We start from the raw sequence: 14719 nt of genomic DNA, 5'->3' as shown, positions 1-14719 counted from the left end.
TAGTTAAACAAAAGCCTAGCCGTGTTTCGGCTCTAACTATACAATATTACAAGCCCTCACTATCCGGCTGAACAACCCTACAGCTTGTCAGCTTCCACATAGACTGCTTAACAGTTTTTATCAACCTCCTTGCTCTCACAGACCAACACTATCTGTGTTTCCCAGGACAGAGCAATGGCTGTCAGCTCAGGTGAGCTTAAATTGGCCTGGGGAAGTGGGCCAACACCTGAACTGGATCCTGGATTAGAGATCCCTGAACGTGTAAGAGAGGAGCCTGGGAGAGGTGTAAACCCCGAACAGGACTTTCCCAGGCTCTCTCTGGGATGCTCTGCTACAATATATATATATACAAGTACATTTTGATTTTGATTTTATAATTTACTGCTCCTTTAAATAAAGCACCCTTGCTACTTTCTCAGTTACTAGTGAGTATCAGCAAAATATCCTTTTGTTCACTCTGATAAGGTGGTATGACCCAATCAAGAAAAGTGAAATTCTATACACCTAGTGAGGCCCTTATCAGTGTAGAGCAATCCTTTCCATATGGGTCAAAAGTGTTTTCACATTCCAGTTGTATACACAAGGAGAATAAGTACAGAGTAACTTTTGGGCTTCTTTGGTAAGGCAGTTCAAAGAGCAAAGTTTAAGGATAAAGTAAAGTAAAATGCAATAATAAGTTTGCTAAATTAAAAGGTTTATGAGCCCCAAAAGATGGGAAAGTGGCCGATTGTGAAGTAGAAGCTGAGCATCTGAGCAATCACTAATCATAAAATCAAGCTGATTGTTGCTTATGGGTTAAAGCACACGTAATGTCAATCCAGGCTTGCATGCACACTTAGACCCCTTTCACACTGGGGCCGTGTTTGCGGTAAAGCGTTTTGTATATTTTAGCGGGGTTAAAAACTTCTGTTTTACGGTGCTTTGAAACCGCTTTTCAGGCGATTTGAAAGCACTGCCCATTCATTGCGTTTGGGGAGTGCTAAATACAGCGCTCCCAATCCGCCCCAAAGATGCTGCTTGCAGGACTTTTCCTAACATTCCGCAAGCGCACAACCCGAGTGTGAAAAGTCACACTAGAATGAATGGGAGGCAGTTTTCAGGCGCTTAGCAGAGGTTGTTTTCAGCGCTAAAGCGCCTGAAATCCGCCCTAATGTGAAAGGGGTCTAAAATATCAGTGGATTTAAGTTTTCCTGTTTCTGTACCAGTCTTTCTAAACTTCTATACCCAAGTGGAAACCAACTCATATAATGAATTTCAAGTCTCAGAGAACTCCTGCAATTCATCAGGGGCCAATTAGAAAAATGTCCCTTACATTGCTTGTCAGAATACCACCGTTACAGAAAGATAAAAAGCTCATTGATGTCAAGCCACTGGCTCTGCCAAGTGGCATTGACTCTGGAACTATGCAGATACCATAAAAAGAGAGGTCAATTAGCCACTGCTCAAAGAACACCTGCCAACCTCTGAAGAAGTCCTTGTTGAGAATGGTTGTTCTATAAAAATATGCACTTATGTGTGTTTGTATGATTAAAGGAACCCTAAGAAAATATGATTCTATTATTTAATTTTTCATTTTAAAAATCCCCTGGCTACTCTGTTGATTAAACGGATTCAATACATTTATAGACCTGGATTACCTTTTTTTTTTATTTAATACAAGGTTGTACCTTCCTGTTCACCCTGGCATCCCTTTGAAAGGTTCTGAATGCTAAGGGGGCTGGTGTGTGACCACTGTAATTGGCTGTAACAGGAGCCCGCCCTGCCAGCTACCGGTTGTTAGTGGGGACCGAGGGTTGTCTTTGACAGCTTTGTCTCTGTGTTGGGAGCAGTGAGTGTGAATTCAGCACAAAAACATCGGTCGCCCAGTGACACATATGTGCATATGTCCAGGAGTAGCCAAATATCACTAAAACCACATGCTTTACAAGTAAGCTTTTTGTGTTCTCTCTTCCAAGATGGTGACTTTCTACCAATGCCAGATGCCCCTTCAATGAGTTTACTACCCCCTATAAATGGGAAGAAAGGACCCGGAAACCAAAGCAGTATGGGAAATGTAAAGGCAACTAATGGCACCAACAACAGCACATTAAGCTCCAAGGGTCAAAGTCTACCCACTGGCATAATTCGTGGATCAGTACCTGAAGAGCTCAAAGGTAATAACATAAAATTTGATAGAAATAATTGTGCCATGCATTATCAAATTGAAGTAATAGTATTACAGTCATCACATTTGTGTTTAATATTCAGCTGTATGAAACGGAATTGCCGGAGGGTATAGTCTTTATGAGTTGATGAATGAAAGTAAATCATGTGCTGTACTTTTCTTTGTTTATGGGATAACATGCTGTACAAGGAAAGGCACACACCTGTTATGCATCTAATTCCAAGCAATTATAACCATGTTTGTTTACAGTGGGAACTAAATTTATTCATACCACTTTCAAGGCATCCGACAAAGAAACATTCAGTTAAGGTGCCCCTAGATCTCAGATGTTGCCCAATCCAGATGTTTTTCAGGTGACACTCTAATGTCTATGGGGCACCTGCAGGTACTGCCAGATCGACCTGGTTGGGAAAAATGGCATCAGTCGGGTTATTTATTTTATTGCGTCTATTTGATTGCGCTTGTTTTCTGCTTGATAAATTAGAACCAAAGGAATACTTCCTCCACCCTGCTTCATAAGGTTAAAGTAGATCTAAACCCAATCATATAATTTTCAGCATATTCATATTCAACATATTCAACAAAATAAAAGTTCAATCTCTGGAGGCCCTTAAATTGTTGCTTTTTCGGGGCCCTCTTGCTCCCTATAGTCTGACCCCATTCATGTGCACTACCCTACGGGCGTGGAGAGCTGGTCTAAAACTCTAACTTTATCCGAAAGAGGCACAGTCCCCAAATGCCCCGCTGTGGTGTAACCCCAACTTGGCCCACTTCTTCACAATATCAGAGCCTCACGCATGGACCAAATTTAAAGTTAAAATGCTTTCCCAAGTGTTTGAAGGTGATTCCTTGATTCCGCTATCTCTCCTCCGCTCTAAATTTAACGTTCCAGAGTCACACTTCTTCAGATATTTACAAAACTCCTATGCCTTCAGCTGCCAATTTCCCACGGCTAATCCACAACTTATACAGGCCTCTCTGGAGGATCTCCTTTGTTCTGACTGTTTAAAAAAAACGGATTTCCCAGATTTACTCTCATCTCCTTCGAGTCTCCCTCCCAGCTTTGGACAAACTTAGGGCCCGCTGGATCCACGACACCCCAGAACTTGATGGAGATGAATGGGATGATATCTGGGACTTCCCATTCCGACCCCTGGTCTCTCTTAGAGACCATTTTATACAGTTTAAAATAACCCATATGGCCTACTATACCCCATACAGACTACACTAAATTAATCCCATCCTCTCAGCGGAGTGTTGGAGATTAGGGGGATCTCCAGGAGATTTCACCCACATCTTCTGGACATTCCCAGCTATAGTGAGATTTTGGGAGGAAGTGTTGTCGTGTATCCGTTTGGTCAATAACATCCCATTGCAACCCTCTGTGTCCGTATGCCTGTTGGAACTGGTTGAGCAGTTCATCCCCACTGCACTATGGTGCGGGATGCACTATGGTAAGTTTGTTATTGTTTTTTGCAAGAAAAGCCATTACACTCCATTGAAAGAAACCAGCCCCACCCACGAGTATTTTCTGGAAACAGTTAGCGAATCAGAACCTTCCCCTATATAAAGACACGTATTGTATAGAGGTTGTACTTAAAAATACCAGAAAGTATGGTCTAAATTGTTAGCAGAGCTGTCCACAGCATAATATAAACCTCCACAGATGAGTGGATAGTGGTCCTCCGGGACTACAACCCCCATTACACAAAGTCTTCCCACTATTAAAAGACCAAAGGATGAGAACCACATATATTTGTGAGGTGTGCATCATTTCTTGACGGAGGTTTACCAGGTATCTGGGTTTAGATGGGAGCAGAAATGTTGATACCCCAACTGACATTCATGACATTTGATCAGAGGTTACACACCTTTTTTACCTAATGGTGATACGCACATTCGAAAATGGTATCAATCCTTTTATAAATATATTTGTTCCGAGTGCGGGCCGCCTTTCTAATGTTTTTTTTTTGGTTTGTTGTTGTTGTTACCTTTTTTTCTGTGTGTATGTTATAACACCAATAAAAATATTTATTTAAAATAAAATAAAAGTTACTTTCCTTTCAAACACCTCTGCTCATCCCCTTTCCAGCTGCTGCATTTATTCAACACTTTGGGACATGTAGAAAATCTGCTTCCACAGCAGTAAGGTGGTTCCTCTTAAATTGTGGGTCACTGTAGGAGACAGCAGTTGGAACCACAGCAAACAGTGAGGGAAGCAAGTATTTGACTTATCCCATAGTCGAATACTTGTAACAGCTAGAGATCAGAGATATGGTGACTTTTGAATAAATGGGCAACTGGAAAGGTAAGTATTTCACTTTTACAGGTGGTATTATGAATAAAGGTGACCCCATAATGACAGATTCACTTTAAAGTGGAACTTCAGAAAACTTGTTTTTTTGCTGTGTGCTGGCTCCAGCTTAGTTACTCCCAATTCTTGGTATACTATATCCAGTGGGTTGCTGGGAATGCTAAAAATCTTCATTGTACTATGACACATATCACTGTCAGCATTATTCTTCCAGTTCAGCTGCTGTAAGTTTATAGGTAGGGTAAAGAGGGAGCCACTAGGTGGCCTACTTAAGAGTGTTACCATTTTAAATCCTTCCAGGAAGGAGAGTGAGTTCACTTCCTGCCTGGCAAGATCTCTTATAGTTAGCTGAGAGGGGTAGGTTGCTGGCTACCGGAAGGAGTGCCATAAAGGGGAGCAACATCTAGAAGCAGAGATTTTATCCTTTCCCTTTGCCTGGAGGAGTACCCCTGAAGATTTCCAGAAGAGATACCTCATCAGCCAGATGAGACTAATACCTGGTTTTGGAGAGAATTTTTTTTTTTGTTGAATTGTGTTTGGCCCAAGGCCTGATTGACTGTTATACAATACATTTAAAGCAGAGGTCCAGCTTTAAAAAAATTAATTAAAAGTCAGCAGCTACAAACACTGTAGCTGCTGACTTTTAATAAGGACACTTACCTGTCCAGGGTGCCCGCGATGTCGGTAGTCGACATCTTCGGTGAGGGAAACAGGAAGTGAAGCGTTGCGGTCGTGCAGCAGTATGTAAATGGGCAGATGTCTCCTGGGACACACAGAAGGTCCGAGAAGACACCGCTTCCCATTTCCCAGGAGGCAGCGTGAGGAGGAGAAGAAAGAAGACCACAGTGGACAAGGAAGTGGCAGATTAGGAGATCTGCCTAGTAACAGCCACTTCTGGTAAGTATAAAAAAAAAATTTGTTTGTAGCCTTTTTTTTTTTTTTTTTTAGGGTGGACCTCCGCTTTAATGTTACAATATATTTAATGTTAGGGGTGCTGTGGTTGCCACTGTGGCCACAAAGAGGCAAGCTGACACCCACTAACAAGTTACTCTGCTCTCAGGCCTCGTACACACGGCCGATGAACTCGACGTGCCAAACACATCGAGTTCCTCGGCCAGTTCAGCCCTGAAGCCGCCGAGGAGCTCGGCGGGACGAGAGCTCCCATAGAACAACGAGGAAATAGAGAACATGTTCTCTATTTCCTCGCCGAGGTCCTCGTCGGCTTCCTCGGCCGAAAGTGTACACACGGCCGGGTTTCTCGGCAGAATTCAGCCAGAAACTCGGTTGGAAGCTGAATTCTGCCGAGGAAACTGGTCGTGTGTACGGGGCCTTACAGTAATGTTAGGGAGCTGCCCACTCTTCAACTCTATTCAGAAAACATTATTTTTTAGAATCTCCAGTAACCCTTTGGACCTGTAGTATACCATGAATTAGAGGGTAACTAAGCTGGATCCAGCATGTGTAATTTTTTCCTCTAGTTCCACTTTTACCCTCTTCAGAATAAAAATGTTCCTCTCCTGGATCAGTGATACCCCACACTGGAACTGGTGGCAAGAAGGGACTTGGACAAGGAAGAGTAAGGAAGAGAAAAGGCCATCAGTATGGGTTAGGGTAGGGGGTGGAGGGAGTTTTTCGTGAAAAAAAATAGCTTTTGCCCATAGTTGGGCTTTAAGCACAAAACATCTCATATTCATCTATTCATATATTATCACATGTTTAGAAGCCAGGTTAAGACCAGTAACACAAAAACATTTTCTGCATAAAAATTAATCTGAGCAGAAGGAAGTTGTGTTGGGTGGCAGAGACTGTGAGGCTACTGGCTCAGTTTAAAGAAATACAGTTCTAACACTGGCTATACACTATAAGAATTTCATTCTAAGTTTTTTGTTTAAGAACATAGGTTACATTTTAAAATGTGGATTAGGATATTAATTTGATAAATTCAGTGACGGGGTAAACATCCGTAGATCCCCTGAGATAGCATTGTTTTATAGATTACCTTTTGAGGTGCCCAGGACATCAATGAAGTTAATCACATATATATTGTTAGCGTTGAGAATAGCAATAGCCCGTCATTGGAAACAATTTAGTATTCCTCTAGACTATGTCAAAAATAAAGTCAATTGGAGTATGGTAAATGATAAACTCACACACATACTCCATAATAATTCTAAAAAATTTGATACAATTTGGGACCCGTGGATCCATTATATTTCGGTTCTCCAATGAGCTCTGTGCTGACCCTCTTTTTCTTTTACTTTTACTTTTATTTTATTTTCTCTTTCTTTCTCTCTCTCTCTCCCTCTCTCTCTCTTCCCCTATCTTTATTTGAATTTATTTGTGTTCGATATATACTAGGTTGTTTTGGAACCTTGTTTAGCCTTAAGGTTCTCAGGAATTGGTATAACGATTCCCTGTTGTGTCTTAATTGGTATTTCTCTTCGATCCTTACCCCCTTCCGTTTGATTTGACTATACGCAGGTTCCTATAGTTTTTTTTTGCACAAGGTTATGATACTGTGTGTTGAATAGAACTGCCTTTTGTTGGATCGGATCTACATATTCTACTTCTTGATTTTATCTGATAGACGTTGTATCCTCAACAAGTCTACCTGAAAGTTTCCTGGGATTTGTATTTATTTTCTGGTACTCATAGACTATACAGAGTTCCTTGTGTTTTCTTTTTTTTTTTATATTTTGTTGTTTTTATTTCCTTGTTATTGTAGATGCTTAAATATTGGCCTATGTATACTGACTATTTTTGTCCTTTTTTGGACTTCTTTTCCTTAATAAAAAATATTGAAATACAAATGGTTAATGAGGTCAAATCGACTTTCATTTTCTACCAAAATGACGAGTAGGGTGGAAATTTTTTTTCAAAAAAAGAACATTTAGTACTGTTCACGTTCTCAAACAAATACATTTCTAATAGCGTAAATGGTTTCCGTACGGGAAATTACATTTATTCCAAAATCAAATGTTAAAAGCAAACATAATTTTTACGTATTTTTGAATGACCTTCATCCAGTCATCAAACGCACACAGAATATTCATGTGAACATTCATTTGAAAATCTTTTGCCCTCTACATTTAAAAAGTGCCTACTACTATACCATAAGGATTCTACATTCTGCAGTGCTTATCTTCCCTAGGGCCTGTTTTTTTTCCTGTGAGATAAGGCTGGAGATTCCCCTGACCTTTATGTGACTGATACATAAATAGAAGGATTAACACACTCTGACCAGATTAATGATTATCTACCTGACCCACTGACTCTGAGGTGACACAGTGTCAGGCTACTATGGCACTAGGAGGCAAATAGGACACACTAGACATCAGAATGCAGGGAACAACAATTTGAAGTATTTACAAGCTGGTAATATAGTTATGCAGAAAATATACTATTCTTATTGGTTAAAAATAACCCTGCAATTAACATAATATGATAGCGTTGTACAGAGATAGAAGCGGCAAATTCAAGTTTCAGGTATTTGTCTAGTTCAAATTAAAGTATATTTTTGACTGTTAGAATGAAAAAGTGTATCCAAATTAAAAAACAAAAAATGTAATATACTACAACTTACCAGGCCTCAGATGTGGTGGCTGCATTAATTTTTTTTTTTTTCCAGGCTTTTATTCATTTTTTTTTACCTGGTAATTCAGCAAATAACATACTTTGGGGCAGATCCACAAAGGAAATACGCCGGTGTATCTACTGATACGCCGGCGTACTTTCAAATTTCCCACGTCGTATCTTTGATTTGAATCCTCAAACCAAGATACGACGGCATCTGGGTTAGATCCGACAGGCGTATGGCTTCGTACGCCTTTGGATCTTAGATGCAATACTTTGGTGTCCGCTGGGTGGAGTTCTCGTCGTTTTCCGCGTCGAGTATGCAAATTAGCTATTTCCGGCGATCCACGAACGTACGCGCGGCCGTCGCATTCTCTTATGTCGTCCCTAGTTGGCTTTTTCCGGCGTATAGTTAAAGCTGCTGTTTTGCAGCGTATAGTTAGACTTGCCATGTTAAGTATGGCCGTCGTTCCCGCGTTTATTTTGAATTTTTTTTTTGTTGTTGCGTAAGTCGTCCGTGAATCGGGATGGACGTAATTCAAGTCTAAAAAAAAAAAAAATGACGTCCTTGCGACGTCATTTAGTGCAATGCACGGCGGGAAATTTAGGGACGGCGCATGCGCAGTTCATTCGGCGCGGGGATGCGCTTCATTTAAATGAAACACGCCCCCTAATCGCCGATTTGAATTACGCGCCGTTACGCTGCCAGAGATAGACTACGCCGCCGTGACTTACGCCGCAAATTCTTTCAGGATTCGAACCGAGGACAAGTAAGTCACGGCGGCGTAGCGTATCTCAGATACGCTGCGCCGGGGCAGATCTTTGTGGATCTGCCCCTTTCTGTCCCTGGGCGATATAGTCACTCCTTCACTGCATTTATGGAGGGAGCCATAGTTGTAACCCAGACTGGACTACAAATATGTCTGCTTTTGACATCTCCATTGCGTGCAATTATTTAATGCATTGCTGCAAATGGTGTGTGTGATTAAATTGAGATTACAGTGGGAGGAGCGTAAAGGGGTGTGGTTAACCGCTTAAGGACCAGCAGCTGTCATTATACTGCAGCAGAATGGCTCTCCTGCATGAATCGCCGTAGGTGTACGTCGGCTATTTTAAGAGCTATAGGGGGCACAACGATGGAGCGCAATTGCTTAACAAAGAGCCAGAATGGGGATCTGTCAATATAAACAGGCAGATCCCCATTCTGACAGGGGAGTAGAGAGCGTTCTGCTGTTCCTAGTGATTAGGAACAGCGATCTCTCTCCTTCTCCAGTCAGTCCCATCCCCCCACAGTTAAAAACACCTCCCAGGGAACACATTTAATCCCTTGATTAGTGTTAACCCCTTTCCAGCCAGTGACATTTTCAGTAATCAGTGCATTTTTGTAGCACTGATCACTGTATAAATGGCAGTGGTCCCAAAAAAGTGTCCGATCTGTCTGCCGCAATGTTGCAGTCCTGCTAAAAAACGCAGATCGCGATAATAATAATAAAAATGCCATAAATCTAGCCCCTATTTTGTAGACGCTATAACTTATGCGCAGACCAATCAATTTACGTTTATTGTGATTTTTTTTACCAAAAATATGTAGAAGAATACATATTGGCCTAAACTGATAAAAAAAATTGTTTTTTTTTTATAAAAAAAAAATGGACATTTATTATAGCAAAAAGTAAAAAATATATATTTTTTTCCAAAATTGTTGCAATTATTTTGTGTAGAGCACAAAAAATAAAAACAGCAGAGATGATCAAATAACACCAAAATAAAGCTCAGTACTATGTAACGAATAGAGCCCAGGTGTCAGGATCATGTAATGCACAGAGTGTAGGGGTTAGGAGTAAGTAATAAACAGAGCACGGGCATTAGAAGCAAGTACAGTAATGCACATAGTGCAGGGGTATATAGCGCAAGAATCTGAAGGTAAGAAACATATAGCTGAAAGAAAGCCCAGCTGTTTTCCATTTGACAAAAGCTGCAATTTGACTGTTTAGTACTTCAAAACTATTTATATCTCAATTTTCTGGTACAACATGCTGTAAGTTGCAGTTGTTGCTAGAATGCCAATTACCTAGTAGTAACAGTAACCTAATTACCTAAATTCTCAGAATTTTTGATATGTTTTTTCCTGAAATGACATACCTATGAAACAATACCTATTTCTCTCAGTTAAAGCCACTGTTTTACTTGATTTTGACATACCTGTCCCAGTAAGTGGAGTGGAATACTTTCAACCACAAATTTAAAAACTGTTACATTCAGGCCCAGTGCTACCACTAGGCAAACTAGGCCCCGGCACTGGTGTTCCCACTCTCTTCTCTCTGCAGCAAACAACTGAGTCTCAGCATCAGCAGGCAGTCCCTGCACATGTCAGAGGTGCAGCGGAGGACTGTTTCTGTGTCCCCACTCCCAAATAAATGGAAGCAAGCAAACATTCATTGATGGGCACTGGTAGGCTGCATTGATGGGCACTGGTAGACTGCATTGATGGGCACTGGTGAGGCTGCATTTGTTGGGCGCTAGTGAGGCTGCATTGATGGGCGCTGGTAGGCTGCATTGATGGGCGCTGGTAGGCTGCATTTGATGGGCGCTGGTCAAACTGCATTTGATGGGTGCTAGAGAGGCTGCATTGATGGGCGCTGGTGAGGCTGCATATGATGGGCACTGGTAGGCTGCATTTGATGGGTGCTGGTGAGGCTGCATTTAAAGGGGGCTGGTGAGGTCACATTTGTTGGGCGCTGGTGGGCTGCATTTGATGGGCACTTCATTAAAAATGTGGAGGTATACATGGGCAGGGCAAAGGGGTGGAGTCAGGGGTAGAGCCAAGGGGGGGGGGGCAAAATTAGGTTTCACCTAGGGTGTCAAAAATCCTTGCACCAGCCCTGGTTACATCATCTTATCAACACTACACAATGCAAAAGCAGTATAATATAAACTGGAATTTAGATCATGTTCCCCAGATAATACATAGATATAAGTGGTGTAGATGTGTATGCAGCTTTTACTTTCTATACAAGAGAGGACTACATATACTTGGTACAGACATAAAATAATCTTAAAACTTTGATTATATTTGTATGACAAAAGCTACATCAATTTTGATCTACTAATTCTCATCATATGTGACAAAAATATTATCATATAATACCATTGTATTCTTTTCTTTAGAGTGCTGTAAAGGTGGCTCTGTGGGCAGTCTAATAATGAGTCCTAATGGGGAAATTGTCTGCCTCTCCCTAATGGGGGCAACACGAGATACAGATATGCCCATTCGTTTTGACTTCATTGCTGAGGAAGATGTAGAAGGTAAACTGTTGTTATAGAATGTTATTTTAATACATTATTTGAATTATAATAATTCTTTTGAATGCTTTATTACATGATAACTTTGACATTTATTTATTATATACAGCACAGACAGACAGCTTGGCACAATAACTTAAAATGTGTGCGTTATGCCGCGTACACACGGTCGTTTTTCGGGATGAAAAAAAATGATATTTTCAGCATGTCCAAAAAACTATGAGGTAGATCCACAAAGATCTTTAGGCAGGCGTAGCATATCTAAGATACACTACGCCGATGTAACTTACTTTTTCTTCTTGTGAATTCTCAAAGAATCCGCATGGTAAGTTACGGCGGCATAGTGTATCTATTGCGGCGTAATTCTTAGATTTTGCTTTTAAATGTCCTTAATTCTTCTGAGAAATCCTGACTTCCTGTTCTTCTGTCTGTAACTCCACACAGTAATGTGAGGCTTTCTCCCTGGTGTGGAGTGTCGTGCTCGCCCCCTCCCTTGGACTACTGGAGAGTCAGGACGCTCTCTACATTGCAGATAGAGAAAGGAGCTGTGTGTTAGTGGGCGTCCTGACTCTCCTGTAGTCCAAGGGAGGGGGCGAGCATGACACTCCACACCAGGGATAAAGCCTTGCATTACTGTGTGGAGTTACAGACAGAAGAACAGGAAGTGAGGATTTCTCAGAAGAAATAAGGACATTTAAAAGTAAAATCGAAGGATGAGGTAAGTGAAGGAGGACTGCACTAAGGTAAAGGAAGCTATTTAGGGGAGGGTTTTTTTTACATTTACAATCCCTTTAAGCTTATATATCTTTATCTTGAGCATAAAGTGGTTTAAATATGACCATAGAAGGTGTGGCTATTTCACATTTTGTTCTGTCAACCCAAAGATCCGGTCCAGATCAAGAGCCAAAGAACAGCTGGATCTACTGGTATAGGGACAACCTTAGATACAGCGGCCCGGATTCAGAAAGAGATACGACGGCGTATCTCCTGATACGCCGTTGTATCTCTGAGTTCCAGCCGTCGTATCTATGCGCCTGATTCATAGAATCAGGTTCCGCATAGATTTCCCTAAGATCCGACAGGTGTAAGTGACTTACACCGTCGGATCTTAGGCTGCAATCTCACGCTGTCCGCTAGGTGGCGCTTCCGTTTGTATACCGAAGGAATATGCAAATGAGGATTTACGCCGATTCAGAAACGAACGACCGCTCGGCGCTTTTTTTTTACGTCGTTTGCGTTCAGCTTTTTCCGGCGTATAGTTTCCCCTGGGTCTATGAGGCGCAGCCAATGTTAAGTATGGCCGTCGTTCCCGTGATGAAATTAGAATTTTTTACGTCGTTTGCGTAAGTCGTTCGCGAATACGGATGGACGTAATTTGCGTAAACGTCGAAAGCATGACGAGTTGCCAACGTCATTTGTAGCATGCGCACTGAGATTCATTCGCGGCCGGCGCATGCGCAGTTCGTTCGGCGCTGGGACATGCATCATTTAAATGATACACGCCCCCTACCCGCCGAATTTGAATTCTGCCAGGTAGTTTACGCTACGCCGCCGCAACTTTACAGGCAAGTGCTTTGTGAATACAGCACTTGCCTGAAAAACTTGCGGCGGCGTAAGGTAAATGAGTTACGTTACGCCAGCAGAAAGATCCGCTGATCTTTCTGAATCTGGCCCAGCAAGTCTAACATCTGGTAGAAAGTTTTTTTTTTTTTTACTGCAAGGCTTTTACTTTAGTATTTTGTCTTACAAGATCCTGATAGATGATGAAAAGCATTTACATATGACATAATAGCTCTCACATGAAACATCTGTCTGTTTCTTACGGTATTAAATCAAAACACAATAACAGGGGCCTCCTGTTATTAACAGTCACAAGGAAGTGAAATGTATTAATTATTTATATGTCAATCCTCTGAAAACCTGTGGCCTATCCAATATGCTCCTGACCCTTGTGACAGTAGAGGGGTTAAGAGAAGAGAGGCGGATTTGGGGGAGCTGCTGACAAGTACAGATGTAGAAACATGTGTGATCCATTTATAGAACTTCCACTCATTGGGTGGGCCAATGCTGCTTCTTCCAATGCAACAGAATTAACTCTTTCGTTATACATGTAGTTGTATAATTTTCACATTTAAAGGGGTTGTAAAGGTTTGTTTTTTTTTTTCTAAATAGGTTCCTTTAAGCTAGTGCATTGTTGGTTCACTTACCTTTTCCTTCATTTTCCCTTCTAAATGTTTTTTTTCTTTGTTTTCTTTGTCTGAATTTCTCACTTCCTGTTCCTCCTCAGTAAGGTGTTCAGTAAGCTGTTCTAAATGACTTTCCACCGCTCGGATGATGCTGGAAAGCTTACTGAGGAGAAACAGAAGTGAGAAATTCAAACAAAGAAAAAAAAACATTTAGGGGCAGATCCACAGAGAGAGTACGCCGGCGTATCTACTGATACGCCGGCGTACTTTCAAATTTCCCGCGTCGTATCTTTAGTTTGAATCCTCAAACCAAGATACGACGGCATCTGGGTTAGATCCGACAGGCGTACGGCTTCGTACGCCTTCGGATCTTAGATGCAATACTTCGGTGTCCGCTGGGTGGAGTTTGCGTCGTTTCGAGTATGCAAATTAGCTATTTACGACGATCCACGAACGTACGCGCGGCCGTCGCATTCTTTTAAGTCGTCTGTAGTCGGCTTTTTCCGGCGTCTAGTTAAAGCTACTGTTTTGCGGCGTATAGTTAGATTTGCCATGGCCTTCGTTCCCGCGTTTAATTTAAATTAATTTTTTATTTTTGCGTAAGTCGTCCGTGAATCGGGATGGACGTAAGTCACGTCTATGTTCAAAAAATTACACCCTAGCGATGTTATTTAGCGCAATGCACGGCGGGAAATTTCGGGGCGACGCATGCGTAATTTATTCGGCGCGGGGACGCGCTTCATTTAAATGAATCACGCCCCCTAATCGCCAATTTGAATTCCGCCGCCAGAGATACACTACGCCGCCGTAAATTACGGCGCGAATTCTTTGAGGATTCAAAGCAGCCAAATGTAAGTTACAGCGGCGTAGCATATCTCACATACGCTACGCCGATCTACTTGTATGTGGATCTACCCCTTAGAAGGGAAATGGAAGGAAAAGGTAAGTGAACCAACAATGCACTAGCTTAAAGGAACCAATTTAGAAAATAAAAGACGAACCTTTACAACCCCTTTAAGTTTACCTACAAATACAACCAATACAAACGCAAGACACCACGTGAACCAAACAGAAGCCATTTTGTCTTGGCATGTCTCAACAACCACAAGGCATCTCTCTATACATCTATAGCATTGTGCGCAGTCTAGACAGATTTCGACAACCAACTGGAAACTGAAA

At 41.6% G+C, this 14719-nt stretch overlaps 1 protein-coding gene across 2 annotated transcripts in view; it reads left to right on the top strand.

Annotated features, from left to right (window-relative positions):
* KIAA2012 (KIAA2012 ortholog) overlaps positions 1-14719 on the top strand; it is a 239891-nt gene that overhangs the window by 112896 nt on the left and 112276 nt on the right. For both annotated transcript variants that reach the window (XM_040357236.1, XM_040357234.1), the window contains exons 10-11: positions 1956-2153; positions 11220-11357. In XM_040357236.1, coding sequence (XP_040213170.1) covers positions 1956-2153; positions 11220-11357 — 336 coding nt within the window. The remainder of the gene's footprint in view (positions 1-1955; positions 2154-11219; positions 11358-14719) is intronic.

Source organism: Rana temporaria, chromosome 6, assembly GCF_905171775.1.
Source record: "Rana temporaria chromosome 6, aRanTem1.1, whole genome shotgun sequence".
NCBI lineage: Eukaryota > Metazoa > Chordata > Amphibia > Anura > Ranidae > Rana > Rana temporaria.
The sequence above is the reverse complement of the archived record's forward strand: the minus strand, read 5'-3'. Positions and strand labels throughout refer to the sequence as shown.